This window comes from Pongo abelii, chromosome 19 (genome assembly GCF_028885655.2).
Source record: "Pongo abelii isolate AG06213 chromosome 19, NHGRI_mPonAbe1-v2.0_pri, whole genome shotgun sequence".
Lineage (NCBI taxonomy): Eukaryota > Metazoa > Chordata > Mammalia > Primates > Hominidae > Pongo > Pongo abelii.
Genome location: NC_072004.2, coordinates 3,920,705 through 3,940,088, shown reverse-complemented (window position 1 = coordinate 3,940,088; position 19,384 = coordinate 3,920,705). Strand labels below are relative to the sequence as shown.

At 45.4% G+C, this 19,384-nt stretch overlaps 2 protein-coding genes across 5 annotated transcripts in view; one reads left to right on the top strand and one right to left on the bottom strand.

Annotated features, from left to right (window-relative positions):
• LOC100447644 (neuferricin) overlaps nucleotides 1-5,067 on the bottom strand; it is a 46,817-nt gene extending 41,750 nt beyond the window's left edge. The window contains exons 1-2 of one of the 4 annotated variants that reach the window (XM_054535384.2): nucleotides 4,950-5,060; nucleotides 2,198-2,290 (exon numbers count right to left, since the gene is read on the bottom strand). In XM_054535384.2, coding sequence (XP_054391359.2) covers nucleotides 2,198-2,288 — 91 coding nt within the window. In that variant the 5' untranslated portion in view covers nucleotides 2,289-2,290; nucleotides 4,950-5,060. Of the gene's footprint in view, nucleotides 1-2,197; nucleotides 2,291-4,254 lie in introns of all 4 variants that reach the window. The other 3 variants (XM_024235184.3, XM_054535382.2, XM_054535385.2) reach the window with 3 other exon arrangements.
• Nucleotides 5,068-5,230: 163 nt separating this feature from the next.
• ZZEF1 (zinc finger ZZ-type and EF-hand domain containing 1) overlaps nucleotides 5,231-19,384 on the top strand; it is a 137,912-nt gene continuing 123,758 nt past the window's right edge. The window contains exon 1 of the mRNA XM_024235183.3: nucleotides 5,231-5,718. Within this exon, the coding sequence (XP_024090951.3) occupies nucleotides 5,365-5,718 (354 nt within the window). The 5' untranslated portion in view covers nucleotides 5,231-5,364. The remainder of the gene's footprint in view (nucleotides 5,719-19,384) is intronic.

Here is a 19,384-nt window from a genome sequence, read left to right as displayed (position 1 = left end):
AGCCACCATGACCAGCCTGCAGTTCCTAACACTTCCTTCATCCCTCACATCCGGTCTCCAAGTCCTGTTATTTTCTGCCTAAGTAGTGTTCTTGTGTCAGTCTGCCTGTCTCCACCCACATCTAAGCAAGCCCAGGCTGCCATCCTTTCTCACCTGAACTCCTACAGCAAACCCCAAGGGAGACCTCCCTGCATTCATTCTTGCCCCACACCAATCTGCTCTTCATACCACACTCAACTGATACTTTAAACACAAACTGATCACGTCATTCTCCTGCCAAAGAATCCTCAGAGGCTTCCCTCTGTTCTACGAGAATGTCCAAATTCCTTAACACATCATTCATTGTCCTGCACCAGCTGCCACGAACGCTGCCTTGCCACATTTTTCTTTGTTTGTTTTTGAGACAGAGTTTCGCTCTTGTTGCCCAGGCTGGAGTGCAATGGCACAATCTCGACTCACCGCAACCTCTGCCTCCCGGGTTCAAGCGATTCTCCTGCCTCAGTCTCCTGAGTAGCTGGGATTACAGGTATCTGCCACCATGCCCAGCTAATTTTGTATTTTTAGTAGAGATGGGGTTTCTCCATGTTGGTCAGACTGGTTTCAAACTCCCAAACTCAGGTGATCCGCCCACCTTGGCCTCCCAAAGTGCTGGGATTACAGGCGTGAGCCACCACACCTGGCCACTGCGACGTTCTTTATTGTTCATTTTGCTCCCTTCCTCTCTCCTCCTCTTCGAATCGGTTACAGTCTCTGGTAACACCAGTACTTTTCCTTTTAACACTTTTCACAAAAATAATACATTAATTGTGTAATATCTATTTAATATCTATTTAATGTCTGTCTTTTCTACTAGTAAGTTTTATCAGGTAAGAAAACACACCAAACTCATTTACTATGGATTCCCCAGTGTCTGGTACAGTGCCTGATCTTTAGTAAATTCCCAGTAAATATCAAATGAATTAAATACATAGTTTTTTTCTTTTTTGAGATAAAGTCTCGCTCTATCGCCCAGGCTGGAGTGCAGTGGTGCGATCTTGGCTCATTGCAACCTCTGCCTCCTCGGTTCAAGCGATTCTCCTGCCTCCACCTCCCAAGTAGCTGAGACTACGGGCACGCACCACTGTGCCCAGCTCACACAAACATTTGTACATGAATGTTCATAGTAGCATTATTTATAACAGGCAAAAAAAGTAGAAAGAAACCAAAAATCCATCAACTGATAGATAAAATGTGGTATATCCATATTATTAGAATTATAGTATCTCTAGAATATTATTCGGCCATAAAGGTATAATGCACTACTACACGCTGGTACACCATGGATGAACCCCTGTAACATGATGCTGGGAGAAAGCAGCCAGACACAAAAGCCACATGTATGACTCCATGAAATGTCCACAATAGGCCCATCGACAGGAAAAGAAAGTAGATAGTGGTTGGCAAAGGAAGGAATGAGGAGTGACTGCTAATAGATAAGAAGTTTCTTTCTGGGGTGATAAGAATGTTCTAGAATTAGTGGTGACATTTTTACAAATTTCTGGCTATATTAAAAAAAAAACCACTGGGCCAGGTGTGGTGGCTCAGGCCTGTAATCCCAGCACTTTGGGAGGCTGAGGCAGGCAGATCACGAGGTCAGGAGACCGAGACCATCCTGGCTGACAAGGTGAAACCCCGTCTATACTAAAACTACAAAAACTTAGCCGGGTGTGGTGGCAGATGCCTGTAGTCCCAGCTACTTGGGAGGCTGAGGCAGGAAAATGGCATGAACCCAGGACACGGAGCCTGCAGTGAGCCAAGATCGCACCACTGCACTCTAGCCTGGGCGACAGAGTGAGACTCCATCTCAAAAAAAAAAAAAACAAAAAACAAAAACACTGAATTTTGGCTCATACCTATAATCCCAGCACTGTGGGAGACCTAGGCAGTTGGATCACATGAGGCCAGGATTTCCTGTCCAGCCTGGCCAACACGGCAAAACCCCATCTCTAATAAAAATAAAAAAAATTAGCCAGACATGGTGGCACACGCCTGTAATCCTAGCTCCTCGGCAGGCTGGGGCACAAGAATATTGAACCCGGGAGGCAGAGGTTGCAGTAAGCCAAGATTGCGCTACCGCACTCCAGCCTGGGCTAAAGAACCAGTTTATCTCGACAAATAAAAATAAATAAATGAAAAGGTTGGGGGCAGTGGCTCACACCTGTAATCCCAACACTTTGGGTGGCTGAGGTGGGTGGATCACTTGAGCTCAGGAGTTCAAGACCGGCCTGGCCAACATGGCGAAAACTCATCTCTACAAAAAATACAAAAATTAGCTGGGCATGATGGTGCACACCTATGGTCCCAGCTACTTGGGAGACTGAAGTGGAAGGATTGCTTGAGCTTGGGAGGCAGAGGTTGCAGTCAGCCGAGATCATGCCACTGCACGCCAGCCTGGGTGACAGAGGCAGACCCTGTCTCTAAACAACAAAAAACCCCACTGAATTGTATACGTTAAAAGGACTTTACATCACGTGAATTACATCTCAATGAAAAATAAAATACTGAATGAACGAATAAGTGGACATAACTGCTTCCCAACTAGACTGTGTGGGCGGTGGGGAGCATGTTGCAGACATCCAGCCCCTGACACAAGGTAGGTAGTGGTAAATAAAGATGGTGAATGAATACCAGGAACACAGGAACTCAGTAAACAGCACAGCACTCTGAAAAATAAAAAGCACTCCAGAAATCGAAGGTTTTATGCCCACACTTGTGCAAACATGCAAGGACAGCTCCCATAGCACGCAGCAGGGCAGCGCAACGAAAACTGCCTTCAACTAGCAGCGACAAAACACCGTGATTCCAGTCCCAGCTCTGCTTCTAACTCACTGTGTAGCCCTGAGTAAGTCCCTTCCCCTGCTGGACTATCTCAGGGGCTTTGCGAGACCAACTGGACTTCATTCCTTTTCTGTCAACCTTTGTATTTCTTTAGTACTCCCTAGACAGAGGGAAGTAGCTTGTATTTTAAGTGCTAGAGGCAGCTTCCCAATTCCCCTAAGATAATGACAAGTGGAAAATGCTTATTTAATATCAGCCTAGTAGCTGATCTTAGGCTTGCCCTGCACTTTTTTTTCTTTTTAAATTTTGCAGGTTAGTCCCGCTGGCTGGCAAGGCAACATCTGCAAAAAGCACTAGGCTGGCCGGGCACGGTGGCTCACGCCTGTAATCCCAGCACTTTGTGAGGCCTAGGCGGGCGCATCACAAGGTCAGGAGATTGAGACCATCCTGGCTAACACGGTGAAACCCCGTCTCTACTAAAAATTCAAAAAACTAGCCGGGCGTGGTGTTGGGCGCCTGTAGTCCCAACTACTCGGGAGGCTGAGACAGGAGAATGGCGTGAACCCGGGAGGCGGAGCTTGCAGTGAGCCGAGGTCGGGCCACTGCACTCCAGCCTGGGCGACAGAGCGAGACTCTATCTTAAAAAAAAAAAAAAAGAAAGCACTAGGCTGGTGGTCCGAGTCCATGTTCTGTCAGTATTCAGGTGTGAGGGTTTTAGGTAAATCACATCCTTTAACCCCCTCAGCTGTAACACAGGGACACCAGCATAAGCTTAATTTGACAAATGTTTCTTGAGGCCTAACATATGCACAACTTCGGTCTACGTATCAACGACTGTAAAGGTGACTGGGCCGCTTTCCTCTGCCCTAACCTTCTAAGGCAGGCAAACAGGTGCATCCCTACTAGAAGCAGGAATGACTCAGACCAAATGTACTATATGACGGGCCATAAAGTATTGATGCACGCTCATAAACCATGGATGAACCTTGAAAACACTACGCTAAAGGGTGGGGGGAATAAAGATTATTTCGGACCCGGGCATAATGAAGAGATGGTTGGAATTAGTAAGGAAACTGTGAGGGCAGGGGCTGGGCGGGATCTCATTTATCTGTGCGCTAAGAGCCCCGACAGAAGTCTGGCACACAGCCCGTATCCTAGGGCTTCCGACGGTGGGTAATGGGTAACAAGAGAGAAGACATGTTTCTCCAATATAAGTCACGCAGGGCGGTGCTGAATGACAGAGCTGGCCCACAGTCCCGCCAGAGCCAGAGAGCCTAGAAGGATGGTGCATGCAGCTCGTCCCGCCCGCCGCGCGGGTTTGATGGATGTGGGGTGGGGTCGGGGGGGAAATACATGAATAATGAACGAACGAACGACGCGCAGATGTTTACTGGCTCGCGCCAGCGGAGGGAAAGGCGTAAGCAGCCTCGCTGATACCTGCGAAGCCGCTATAGTGGGACCCAGGCTCGTAGTGCCTCCGGCCGGAGGACACATCGTAGACGCGGCCGAGCAACGCCAAGTAGAGGCCCGGGTCCCCTGGGCCGCCGCGGTAGCGAGACAGCTCCTCAGGTATGAAAAGGCGAAAACCAGCGCGGGGACCCCACCAGCCCATAAGCCATGCTGCTATCACCGCTGCTGCGGCTACAGCCAGGCCCAACAAAAGCCCACCGCCTCCGAGCCTCAGCATTTATATAGCCGCACCCGCTCCGCACTTCCGAAGTTGCAGCCTCTCTCTCTACAGCTAAGATGGCCGAGACGCCGAGCGTGACGTCATCGGCGCGCGCGCTCTCGCCCTTTCCCTCTCGCGCTAGTGCGCGCGCTCCCTCTCTTAGTCTCTCGTTCTATCTGTATTCCTGGCACTGGCGAAAAGCTCGCTGTCTGCGACTTTTTCCTTGTACTTTTTTTTTTTTTTTTTTCTGAGACAGAGTTTTAGCTCTTGTTGCCCAGGCTGGAGTGCAGTGGCGGAATCTCGGCTCACTGCAATCTCCGCCTCCCGGGTTCAAGCGATTCTCCTGCCTCAGCCTCCCAAGTAGCTGGGATTACAGGCACGCGCCCCCACGCCCGGCTAATATTTTGTATTTAGTAGAGACAGGATTTCACCACGTTGGTCAGGCTGGTCTCGAACTCCTGACCTCAGGTGATCCACCCGTCTCGGCCTCCCAAAGTGCTGGGATTACAGGCGTGAGCCACCGCGCCTGGCCCTTCTCGTACTTCTTGGCTTGCAGGTTGTCAGCCCCCACAAAGATGGCGGCAGCGGAGGCTGCGGAATGACGTAGATGTTGAGACAGACTCGTGTTCTGGGAAATCAAGGTTGCATCCTTTGAGGCGGCGCTCCCCGCCTAGCTGTCGTTGGTTGGTGGAGGCCGCCTATCTACGTGACGGCGCCTTTGCGACAGCGGTCGTCGCTTGACGGCCAGGAAGCCGGAAGCCGCAGAGGCCGCCGTCGTCTCCTCCCCGTCCCCGCCCGCCGGCTGCTGTCGGAGGTTGACAGGTCGAGGCGGGGAGGCGGCGGCGGCTGGAGAGCCAGGCGCCCAAGACGGAGACCCTATGGGGAACGCTCCGAGTCACAGCAGTGAAGACGAAGCGGCAGCTGCCGGGGGCGAGGGTTGGGGCCCACACCAGGACTGGGCCGCGGTCTCGGGCACGACCCCCGGCCCGGGCCTCGCGGCTCCAGCGCTACCACCCGCCGCGGCGCTGCTGGAGCCGGCCAGGCTGCGAGAGGCTGCTGCAGCGTTGCTGCCCACACCCCCCTGCGAGTCGCTGGTGTCGAGGCATCGCGGCGCGTTGTTTCGCTGGCTGGAAGAGCGGCTGGGCCGCGGCGAAGAGTCTGTCACTCTGGAGCAGTTCCGGGAGCTGCTGGAGGCTCGCGGCGCCGGCTGCTCTAGTGAGCAGTTCGAGGAGGTCAGGGCCGGCAGGCGACTGCGGGGGTGGGGCAGGGCGGTCGCCCCCAGGGGACTGAAGGAAGAGGTGGGCATTTGCTTTGGAGAGGCCAGGCGGGGACCCATATGAGGTGTTTCCAGCTTTTCACCCGGCGTTTGCTTCGTCTCTCTTTAACCTATGTTAGAGGTCTGGAAAGCCTGCATTAGGCCGTCCTTGCTCTGAAGAGCTGGGCAAGCCCAGATGTCTCTGCATGTTGTAATGCAGACCTTTGTGCAGTTGATTGACGCTACTCTTTGGAGATCTTTTATCAGGTTCTCGAACAGTTTGGAGAGAAAAGAGATGTAAGGATAGGAGGAGTGGCGCTGAAAACCATTTTTTATATTGTCCTGTCCAGGTTTTTACACAGCACCTTCCGAATTCAGTGTGGGCACCGAATAAGTGTGGAAAAACAGTAGTAACATGCTGGAAAGGCTCACATTCTAAAACCTATCCTCCTCATGCAAAAACTAGCTTTTCTAAAATCATACTGGTTTGTAGATCCTTAAAGAACCATATATTAGACTCATTTAAACCTTCATAGGATCTGAAACTGATAGGCAAACACCAGGTTTCCTGTGAATACTTGTAATTATACAGTTCTTCATATAATCACCAAGATCATGTCTGTTAAATCATTAAGAGAGCAAATTGATTTGGCAACAAAATATTTTCCTTGGAAGGCATCTTGGGAATTTATTTACTGGGCGCTTCACTTCGGGTTAAGAAGACTGATCAAGGGTGACCCAGTGAATCATTAGTAAAACAGACTATCACCTAGATCTCTTGCTTTTTTTTTTTTTTTTCTTTCTTTCAACTTTTATTTTAAATTCAGGCGTACATGTGCAGGATTTGGATTTGCAGATGTGTTACATAGGTAAACGTGTGCCATGGTGGTTTACTCCACACATCATCCCATCACCTAGGTATTAAGCCCAGCATCCATTAGGTATTCTTCCTGATGCTCTCTCTCCCTCCACCCGTTTTTAATGTCTCACTACCTCCTTCCTGGGATCCTATTTCTTTTAACTCCACGGTATGACCAAAAAGGTACTTATTTTGTGAAAGTAAGTCAGCCAGTCATGTAGAATCTTCAGTGGCCATGAAGGGTGTGTACATAAAGCAGTAAACCAGCGGGTACTTGTAATGCCTTTAAAAGGTTCTGTTCACCTTAAAATCAGAGGCTTTTAAAATATTTTAAGAATGTCTTCCTGTACATGGCCAGAATTCACATAATGTAGTTTGTGTGTTTCTTATGAAAAAAGTACCTTTAAGGCATCCCAGCCCTTAAAAGTAATAGTCATGGCCGGGCGCAGTGGCTCACGCCTGTAATCCCAGCACTTTGGGAGGCTGAGGCTGGAGGATCATCTGAGGTCAGGAATTCGAGACCAGCCTGGCCAACGTGGTGAAACCTCATCTCTACTAAAAATACAAAAATTAGCTGGGCATAGTGGCGGGTGCCTGTAATCCCAGCTACTTGGGAGGCTGAGGTTGGACAACCACTTGAACCCAGGAGGCGGAGGTTGCAGTGAGCTGAGATCACGCCACTGCACTCCAGCCTGGGCCACAGAGTGAGACTCTGTCTCAAAAAAAAAAAAAAAAAAAAAAGTCATATTAGTTGGTGAAAGATCTCCTTTTTTTTTTCCCCCAAGAATATACATATCACCTTCTCTCTAGTATCTACACGTATTATGAGAATATGAAGTGGTAGTGGGAAGAACCATGCAGAACTGTTGAAGGAGCTGGCACTTTGCAAATTTGAGCAAAGGCAAATGGAGAGAAACAACGTTTACGTTCTGAGAGTAGCTGACAGAAATAGAACTTTATGTAGAGTTCATAGGAGTCCCTTAATAGAAGGTCAAGAAATACTTGAGGTGTGGTCCAGAAATCACTCAGGGGTTGTGGCATTATTGTTCACTGAGCAAATGTTTATTGGGCGTATATTGAGTGCCACTCACTTGGATGACAGTGGACAAAGCAGGTACTTGCTTGAGCCCTAAGTGAGGTTAAATACACAAGTGGTGGAAGAGAAAGGTATTAACCCAGTAATTATAAGATATGGTGAGTGTTAACCGAGGGAAAGTATAAGGAATAGATAGCAAGTGTATTTAACCTCACTTAGGGCTCAAGCAAGACTTACCTGAGAACTTAACATTTCAGCCCGCAGGTGAATGGTGAAAGCAGATAGTGTTACAGGAGGTAGTAACAGGGTTTCAGGCAGAGGAAATTGTATCCACAAAAGTCCAAAGTCCAGAGAATCTGGAAGAAGTCTGGTATGGTGTATTAGGGATAGACAAAACTCTTCCAAGGGACAGAAAACCTAATGCATCAGTGGTTTAAACATAAAAAGAAACTGCTTTCTTATGAAAATGCCAACCCAGGTAGGCAGTCCAGGGTTGATGTGGCAGTTTTATCATCATCAGGGACCTGGCTTCATCTGTCTTGTGCTGTCATCCTCCACGGACATCTTCCACTTAGTAATTCTATTGACTCCTGCTGTCATTTTCCACATTCCAACAAGCAAGAAAGGGAAAAGGGAAGGAGAAGGAAGGAGCCATGCCCACTCTCTTACAGGCATAGCTTACATCTCATAGGCCCAAATTCAGTCACATGGTCGCAGCTACCTGCAGGACAGGCTGGGAAAGATTCTTTTCCACGGCCATGTATTCAGCTAGAAATCAGGGCTTAATTGTTGAGGAAAGGGAGAGAAAATATTGAGTTATATTTGGCAGTCTTTGATTCACATAGCTAGGTCGTACAATTCTGTGAGTGAGGCTTAGTCAAGGTTTAAAAACCTGATTGTGATAATCTCACAGTGGCCACCCTCATGATGATCTCACTATGGCTGCTCTGTCTGTAAGGACTAGTAAGTTAGGACTAGCCAAAGAAGATAAGAATTAGCCATGCATTTGATTCTGTGCTTTAAGAATGTCTATCCTTAGACTTGAATAAGTATATACTTTTGTGCATACTTACGCAGTTAATTCTGCGTTGTTAATCTACATCTAAGCTTTTGAGAATATACTATATTTTACTGCAAGATGAAAGGCTTGCGAAGTGACGTCGTTATAGTAGCAACTAAAATGACAAGTTGTTTCCGTCATTCGTTTTTATAAGAGCTAACATGGTAAAACAGATTGCCACGGGTGTGCGTGGCTGATTATAATGCTGAGAGTTTCCAAGTGTTACATGTTTCTTCTTTGGCTTCCCAACCTGCGCCATTCGTGTCCATGCAGCTGTCTTGCTTTCACATTCCTGTGAGCTCAGTTACTTGAGGAGGTGTTATAAAGAAGTTCTTGGACCATGGACCAAAGTCGGAAACGTTATCATTTTATAATACAACACACCTTTTCTCATGGTAGGTGTGGTCCAGGGAGAAGGGACTCTTCAGTCTGCTCACAAGGAGCAATATTTAATTGACTGCCATGTAGAGGGGAAATAGAATTGAAATTAAGGTCTTATTTCACATCAGAGGTTATAGATTAGATATTTATGCTCTTAGAGTATGATTCTAGAAAGTCTTCTAGGGCAGAAAAACGTGCTGAGCACAGGATGATAACAGATGGCCCTTAAGTGAAATTTCATATGAATAGGTCGTATTTTATTAATTTGCCACATAGTTTTGGTGCCTACTTTGTGAAATTCGTGAGGTGGTAAGCTCTAAGGGAAGGGGCTTTTTGATTCATCTCTGTTCATCGTCTTAGCACAGTCCTGGGTGGTTGCCAGTGCCCAGGTGCTTTGGGAGACTGTAGAAGTTGTAGTCCACACACACTCAAACCTCATATTTTATATTCAGTCTATAACCTTTTAATATTTCTTGACATTGAAGGAAACAGTTAAATATGGTTTTTGTGAAAACTTTAAAAGGTTTTTAGTCACTTTCGGGTTTACAGGAAGTTTGTAGAAAAGCCCTATGCCCATCTTCATATTATTATGTGAAAAGTATTAATCAACTAATTTAGAATGGCTTTGAGCCCAGGAACTGTGCCCGTAGGTATCTGCAGATGTGATTATCTGCGCTTTTAAGACTATCGACTGTAAGAGCTGTGTGTGTGCACCATAAAGCAACAGCAGGCTGCCAGCTTTTCTCGCCCTCAGCTGGGAGCCCTCAGCTGTCGACTACCCAAGGGACCAAATATGTATTTGTCTGAATCGGTTGAAGCCCACACATCAGCCTAACTCTCTCAGCTAATTTACCTTTCCCCCACCTGCACTAGCCCTGTGCTAGCTAGTGGGATGCCTGCTTTGTTCCTAACTCCCTTACCTAATTTATCTTCCCCCCGCCCCCTTGAGCCCTGTGCTGGCTACTGGGACGCCTGCTTTGTCCTGTGTATGGACCTTGCTATCAGTTCTTGAAGATTCCCCACCTTGGCACTGTCACCTGGTCAGCACCACATCTTCTATGGCATGATTCAGATAGTGTCTCCATAATGATGTTTTCAGCCCTACACCTAAGGCTCCTGTTACCTGTTCTGTACAGATCCTTTGACACTTAGAGCATACTGTCTGGCCTTGTTGTGCAGCTAGACTGTGAGGCTGCCAGCCACCTGCCTGCACTACCATTGTACACAGGAGGTCTTTGGTAAGGGATGGCTGGCTGTGGATGGTGATGAGGCAGTACAGGAAAGATCCTTGGTGAGTGGAGATTATTATTATCATTACTATTTTGAGACAGTGTCTCTGTTGCCCAGGCTGGACTGCAGTGGCACAATCTCAGCTCACTGCAACCTCCGCCTCCCGGGTTCACACCATTCTCCTGCCTCAGCCTCCTGAGTAGCTAGGACTACAGGCGCCCATCACCACGCCCGGCTAATTTTTTGTATTTTTTGGTAAGAGACGGGGTTTCCCCGTGTTAGCCAGGATGATCTCGATCTCCTGACCTTGTGATCCACCCACCTCGGCCTCCCAAAGTGGTGGGATTACAGGCATGAGCCATCATGCCTGGCCGAGTGGAAATTATTTTTGCTTACTTTGGCTTTGTGTGCTTTGCTATGGGGGAGTTAATGGTATTGGTTTCTTTGGAGAAATTCATGACCTAGGAGGGCTATGGAGGAAAGGCCACAGCTCTTTTGTCTCTCCCTGATTTCCAAAATACCACCTCACCATGGTACTGCCTTGCTTTAGAAACTTCAGTGGCTCCCCATTGCCTTCAGAATCACATCTGAATAGTGGAGCAGCCTTTACACACTTATACCTTCTACCCTTGTCTCCCAGTGCTCTTTAAGCAGCCACTTTATTGTCCCGTTTCCCACGTGTGTGGCAATTTTGTCCTTTGCTCTCCTTCTCCTCCTGTCTGCTCCCTGCTCCATCCTAAGCCCACTCCAGTTTCAGGGACCACAGAGAAGCACTTACCAGCAGCATGGAGTTTGAGAAAGGCTTCATCAAAACAAGGCTTGAGAGGCTGGAAGAATTTGCCTGGCAAACGAAGAAAGAGATTTTCCGTTTGAAAGGCACAGCACATGCAAATATACTGAAGTGAGAGGGCATGACACATTTTGTGAATGATACTTTAGCACCTGGTCTAGAGTCTGAACCGGCTGGGACCTTGGTACTCATTGCCTGCAAGCTGTTCCCTCTCTTCCCCCGAAAAGAGACCCCTTTCATAACAACCTGGATGGGTGTGTAATTAGCCTGTAATGGCATCAGCGGGTTTGCCATGTTATGAGTCTGCTCATTCTGCTGTTCTTTAGACTGAGCTTGGGAACTGGGCCTTGAGCCAACCTGCTTGTGAGCAAGTTCTAGTTCCACCATTCTCAAGCCAGGTGACTTTGGTCGACTTACTTGACCACAGTGTCTCAGTCGCCTCACCCATAAAACCAGCTCACCTGCTCAGTGCTCAATAAGTGTAATTGGCATTGTTACTGCTTTCTATGGTTGTAGTTCAGGATGTTTATTCTAGCCTCTGTAATGTCTTTTTTTTTTTTTTGAGACAGAGTCTCACTCTGTCGCCCAGGCTGGAGTGCAGTGGCACAATACCAGCTCACTGCAACCTCCGCCTCCCGGTTTCAAGCGATTCTCCTGCCTCAGCCTCCCGATTAGCTGGGATTACAGGCACCTGCCTCCATGTCTGGCTAATTTCTGTATTTTTAGTACAGACAGGGGTTTCACCTTGTTAGCTGAGCGTGGTGACGCGCGCCTGTAGTCCCAGCTACTTGGGAGGCTGAGGCAGGAGAATTGCTTGAACCCGGGAGGTGGATGTTGCAGTGAGCTGAAATCGCGCCACTGCACTCCAGCCTAGCAACAGAGCGAGACACCGTCTCAAACAAAAAAAAAAAAAGAGAGAAAATATCAGAGTACATTCTAACTGATGAGAAAAAGTATTGCGTTGTTTCTTGGAACTTTGATACCAATTGTGTGTATGCTAGGTCATGATGCAGAATGTATTTTACTGGATCAGCCAATAAAAGTTGAGAAGCACTTGTTCTGAGGTTTATTGACAAACTAGAGGGATCCCAAAGGGAACAATCAGGATGGGAATGAGACTGAGACCATAGCAAATGGAGAGCTGGTGGAAAGAATGGAGAAGGGTTTGGCGGGAACTCTGAGGACCTGATCACTGTTATCAGTGATCTGCAGGCTGTCTCTGGGCAGAAGGAGTAGATGTGTTCTGAATGGCCCCAGAGATGGTAACTACGGGGAGGCAGGTTTCAGTTCACTAGAGGAAGAGAGTTACTGCTGTCAGAACTGTCCAGAGGAGATGAGCTGGGAAGCATCACTGATGTGTGTAACCGGAGGTGGCTGAGCACTCTCAGAGACACTGGAGAACGGATTCAGGCAGTACAGAGGCACCTTTTTTTTTTTTTTTTTTTTTAAAGATGGAGTCTTGCTCTGTTGCCCAGGCTGCAGTGCAGTGGTGTGATTTCAGCTCACTGCAACCTCCACCTCCCGGGTTCAAGGAATTCTCCTGCCTCAGCCTCCTGAGTAGCTGGGACTACAGGTGCCCCTCACCACGCCAGGCTATTTTTTTTTGTTTTTAGTAGCAATGGGGTTTCATCATGTTACCCAGGCTGGTCTTGAGCTCCTGGGCTCAAGCGATCCGCCTGCCTTGGCCTCCCAAAGTCCTGGGATTACAGGCGTGAGCTAACGCATCTGGCACTAAGGCACATATTTTAAGAGATTTGTAGGTCCCATACATAAGAGAGCTTATGCAGATCTGGGGTGATCAGCGCCCTCCACCTTTAATAGTCTCCAGTGGCCCCATGGTGCCCTTACTTTAATATCTGAGCTCTTCATCCTAGGTCTGCCAGGCTCTTTTTATTCTGACTTCTAGCCCTCTCTTCATCACCTGCCCTGTTCCTTTCCAGCCACACCAGGCAGGTCATAGTTCTCACTATCTGCCATACAGTCTTTATGTATGCTGACACTCTGTCCCCTCTACCTGAGATTGCCTCTCCATCGCCATATACTTTCAAACTCCTAGTTATCCATTAAAGCACAGTTGAAGGGTTGTTTTTTTCTGGGCCATTTCCCCTAATGCCCCTCCCCATCCTGGACTTCTCATCCCTGGAGTGTCTGTTGGCCCATGATATAGTGGTTAATTGTGGCATCTGGAATCAGTCCAGGATTCAAATTCAAGCTCCATCATGTACTAACCATATGCCTTAAACAAAATACTTAACCTCTCTGTTCGTCACCAGCAAAAAGGTAGTACCTACCTTTAGAGTTGTTGTGGAAAATACGAGTTGATCCATGTGAAGGGCTTAGAACTCTGCCTGGTGCTGACTAACATTGGCTGTTGTAAATAGTTGATACTCTTACTTCTCGTATCGTAATTGTCACACCTATTACATTGCTGCTGTTGGTTTATAGATCTGTCTTCTAGGCTGTGAGGTTTTTGCAGGGAAAGGACTGTGTGTGCCCTATTCATCTTTGTATCCACAGAACCAAGCACAGGATCAGGTATTTATATATTATGTATAATATATAATATTACATATATAATATATAATATTACATATTATATAATATATAATATATAACATATTAATATTAATATAACACTAATTTATATATCATATTAATACATTATATAGTATATATAACATACTATATAATATATACTATATAATATATATAACATATATAACATATAATATATACTATATAATATATATAACATATATAATATACACTATATAATATATATAACATATATATACTATATAATATATATAACATACTATATTATATATTATATAGTATATACTATATAATATATAGTATATACTATATAACATATACTATATATTATATAATATATACTATATAATATAGTATGTATCATATATACTATATAATTATATATTATATAGTATATATTATTATATAGCATATATACTATATAGTATATAATTGTATAGTGTATATTATATAATTAGTATATATTATATAATATATACTATATAGTATATATTGTATAGTATATATAATGCATAGTATATATAGTATATAGTATATACAATGTATAGTATATACTATATAGTATACAGTATATATTGTACAATATATACTGTATACTATATAGTATATAATTGTACAGTATATACTGTATACTATATAGTATATATTGTACAGTATATATTGTATACTATATAGTATATAATTGTACAGTATATACTATATATACTATATAGTATATAATTGTATAGTATATATTATATAGTATATAATATATATAATATATGTATGTGTGTGTGTATATAATGGCAACTTATCAGATAGTGCTGAATGAATGTATGAGTAAATGGGCTTTTGTAAAGTCTTTTGGCCAGGATTTTGAAAATACATTTAAAGTTCAAAACCAATGGCAATAGGTAACATATGGTACTCCTTAGTTTATAGAATTTGTTTTTATTATTATCCTGCTTGATCCTCACTAAACCCTGTTTCACATCTAAGTCCATTTTGCAGTCGAGAAAACCCAAGCTTAATGAGGAAGCTGAGGTTTAGGGAGACTGTGTAAACATACTTACAAAAAAAAAAGTAAAAACCAGTTTCTCTGTCACCCAGGCTGGAGTGAGTGGTATGATCACAGCTCACTTGAACTCCCAGGCTCAAGTCATCTTCCCACCTCAGACTCCAGGGTAGCAAACCTGAACATTTCTTTTCTTGAGACAGTTTCTGAGTGTTAGGAAATTACATAATTATTTGATGAAGCTGTTCACAAAGCTGTGGTAATGTTTTTTCTTAGCCAAAATTATTCGTTTTTGTTTTGTTTGAAAATCCGTTTTATCATATTCATTAACTATTGACGAATCAATAGAATCTATTAAAAATAGCAAAAATGGCCCGGCACAGTGGCTCATGCCTATAGACCCAGCAGTCTGGGAGGCCAAAGCAGGAGGATTGCTTGACCCCAGGAGTTTGAGACCAGTCTGGGTAACATAGTGAGACTTTGTTTCTACAAAAAAATAAAAAACTAGCTGAGCATGTCCCAGCCACTCAGGAGGCTGAGGTGGGAGGGCCACTTGAACCTAGGAGGTCAAGGCTGCAGTGAGCTGTGATCACGCTACTGCACTCTAGCCTGGGTGGTAGATGAAGACCCTGTCTCAAAAAGAAAAAAAAAGATAGCAAAAATGTCACTATTTTTATAGCCTTGGTTATATAGAATCTTTATTAGCAATACACAGCAGGAGTTGTGTGGGAAGTTGGAGGTTCAGGGAGTGCTTGATTTGTGGAAGTTTTGGTAGAAGTAGGACTTGAGTGCTACCTTAAGATTCAGAGGGAGTGAGTCTCACTTCTAGAGTTGATAGGAGTTCACCTGGACAAAAGGTGCTGAAAGCAACTTTTATAGATGGAGGAAAGTAATGAAGCTAAGAGGTTTTAAGCATTTGGTCTCTAGATGGTAAGGAACCCCAGGGGTTATCTGGTCAAAGGAAGGGGAAGGGAGTTGTGATGAAGAACATGAACCCTGGAGCCTTAGATGCAAACACTAGCTGTATGACCTCAGGCAAGGTACCTGACCTCTCTGTACAACTATAAGATGGGGAGGTTAATAGTACTGTTACTGTTGTGAGGAATAAATGACATTATAGCATATAAAATGCTCTGCTCAGTGCCTGGCATTTAACGAGTGCCCAAATATTGATTCAGAGTTTCCAAGTCTGTGTGTCATTCCCAACCGAATGAATGATAGCTGTGCTAATCTCCTCGGACCTTGAGTCTTGCAAATATCATTATTTCCTCAGTATGCTATAATGTGAACAAGTTGGGAAGTAGCTATTATCTGGTAGTGTACTGTTCACTACCCTACCAGAGGCGGGGCCTCAGGGAAGATGAGGCTGTGCTCTGTGCCACCTCCTTCTTCCCCCACCTGTTCCACTTTTTTTTGAGATGGAGTCTCGCTCTGTCGCCCACGCTGGAGTGCAGTGGCGTGATCTCAGCTCAGTGCAAGCTCTGCCTCCCGGGTTCATGCCATTCTCCTGCCTCAGCCTCCTAAGTAGCTGGGACTACAGGCGCCTGCCACCACACCTGGCTAATTTTTTTGTATTTATAGTAGAGATGGGGTTTCACCGTGTTAGCCAGGATGGTCTCAATCTCCTGACTTCGTGATCCACCCGCCTTGGCCTCCCAAAGTGCTGGGATTACAGGCGCCCACCACCACGCCTGGCTAATTTTTTGTATTTTTAGTAGAGACGGGGTTTCACCATGTTAGCCAGGATGGTCTCGATGCCCTCACCTCGTGAACAGCCTGCCTTGGCCTCCCAAAGTGCTGGGATTACAGGCCAAGGCAGGTGGATCACTTGAGGCCAGGAGTTCGAGACCAACCTGGCCAACATGGCGAAACCCCAGCTCTAGGAAAAATACAAAAATTAGCCACGTATGGTGGTGCATGCCTTTAATCCCAGCTACTCGGGAGGCTGAGGCATGGGAATCGCTTTAACTGTGGAGGCAGAGGTTGAAGTGAGCCGTGATCGCACCACTGCACTCCAGCCTGGTGTCTCAAAAAAAAAAAAAGAAGAAGAAAATTTAGGCTTTTATTTTTATCAGTTGGACATGCACACGTTACGTAGCCGACAAGACTTGAACAAGAAACAATGGTTTCCTGCTGTCCTGTCCCAATGTCTCATTCCCCAAGAACAATTACTTTTCAACTCTAGCTGGTTCTTGAGTGTTTAACTCTGTATTACCAAGTAATATGTTTATGTTCTTTGTAATTGTTTTCAGTTTTAGGCTTTATCTATTTTATTTCCACCATCAGTGATGAGACTTAAGTTGTCTTTCACCTTCCCATCCTTGCCCATGCATGCACGTCCCCTGCTACAATTCTGTCCATTTTGTTTAGATCACCCTTTGACCTTTACCTTATTATGATTACGTAAGTTGTTTACATTGCTGTGCCATACAGTACCATGTTTTTGTTTTTCTTTTCTTTTTTTTGAGGCAGGGTCTTGCTCTGTCACCCAGGCTGGAGTACAGTGGTGCAACCTTGGCTCACTGCAGCCTCGACCCCCTAGGCTCAAGTGATCCTCCCACCTCAGCCTCTTGACTAGCTGGGATTACAGGTGCGTGCCACCACGCCTGTCTAATTTTTGTATATTTTTATAGAGAGGAGGTTTTGCCATATCGCCCACACTGGTCTTGAACTCCTGGACTCAAGCAATCCACCCACCTTAGCCTCCCAAAGTGCTGGGATTATAGGCATGAGCCACTGCATCTGGCCTTTTTTTTTCCTGTACATCTTTTTATTTTCTTGGGAGTTAACAATTGAATAGGTACTTTTATTTTCCTAATTTCGGTCTTTTATCATTAGTTTAGTCCCAGATTTTCTGCCAGTTGTCTAAATCTCCTCTAACAGAAACATTCAATATGTTTAAACACATGGGCATTCTATCAACTTCATCTTCTCAAGGAAGTATTTCCTGAATCCTTCTGATCTGCTTTAATCTAGATTTGTTATTCTCTAGGTCTGCTGTGCGGGTGTCATCTGAGAAGCTCCATCATCCTGGGGATTCATTTTCTCTTGTTTGGATCCCATTAGTCTCCTGTCTTGTCATATTTCTTCGTTCCGGTGGCTACATCTTCTAGTAGCTTTCTGAAAAAGGGAGGATTGAGTAGTTCATCTTTTGAGAACCTTGCCTATGTAAGAATGGTTTTCTTCTGCTCTCTCAAGTTGATGGGATTTGGGCTGAGTATTGACTTCCGGGTTAGAAAGGGCATGCCCCAGAATGTGGCAGTCACTGCTTTCATTGCCTTCTGGCTTCCGTGTGACTGCTGATTGAGTCCCATTGGGGTTCTTGACCTTTGACATAGAAACTGTTTCTTCTCCCTGGAAGTAGGACTTACCTTTTTCCTCAGTCTTAAAAAATTTCACTGTGATGCACTTTTATCCCGTGTGTAGGGTAATCAGCCCCTGCAGTCACGGAACTCATGTCCTTCAGTTTGAGGAAATGATTGAATAGTAATTATAGTGATTTCCTCCCCTACGTTTTCTGCGTTCCATCTTTCTTAAACTCTTGTTTGGATGTGGGACGTCTTGAACTGATCCCCGGATTTCCCTTCGCTTTTCTCTCCTGGTTTCCTTGAGCTGGCCCCCTGACTTTCCTCGCTTTTCACTCCCGGTTTCCTTAGTTTTGTCTGTTGCCTCTACTTTATGGGCACTTGGGTCACTTCACCTTCCAACCTTTCCTTTGAGATTTTTGTTTTGTTGTGATATTTTCATTTTCAAGAGCTTTTTATTTTTATTTATTTATTTTTGCTTTCGAGACGGAGTCTCGCTCTGTCACCCAGGCTGGAGTGCAAGGGCGAGATCTCAGCTCACTGCAAGCTCCACCTCCCGGGTTCAAGTGATTCTCCTGCCTCAGCCTCCCTAGTAGCTGGGACTACAGGTACCCACCACCATGCTCGGCTAATTTTTGTATTTTTAGTAGAGATGGGGTTTTGCCATGTTGGCCAGTCTAGTTTCAAACTCCTGACCTCAGGTGATCTGCCCGCCTCAGCCTCCCAAAGAGCTGGGATTACAGGCATGAGCCACCGTGCCCGACCTCATATTTTTATTTTTTAACTTTTTAGGTTCGGGGGTACATGTGCAGTTTTGTTATAGAGGTAAACTCATGTCACGGGGGTTGGTTGTACACATTACAACTAAGCCCAGCACCCAATAGTTATTTTTTGTGCTCCTCTCCCTCCTCTCACCCTCCCGCCTTAGGTAGGCCCCAGGGTCCGTTGTTTCTTCTTTGTGTTCATGAGTTCTCATCATTTAGCTCCCACTTGTAAGTGAGAACATGCAGTATTTGGTTTTCTGTTGCTGCCTTAGTTTGCTAAGGATAGTGGCCTCCAGCTCCATCCACGTTCCCACAAAAGACATGATCTTGTTATTTTTATGGCTGCATAGTACTCCATGGTGTATATGTACCATATTTTCTTTTTTATTCTTTTCTTTTTCTCCGCCTCCTGGGTTCAAGTGATTCTCCTGCCTCAGCCTCCTGAGTAGCTGGGACTATAGGTGCCCACCACCACACCTGGCTCATTTTTGTATTTTTAGTAGAGGTGGGGTTTCACCATATTGGACAGGCTGGTCTGGAACTCCTGACCTTGTGATCTATCTGCCTCGGCCTCCCAAAGTGCTGGGATTACAGGTGTGAGCCACTGCACCCAGCCCTCTTTTTTGTTTTTACCATATTTATTTTGAAGGACTACACATTTTCTTCAT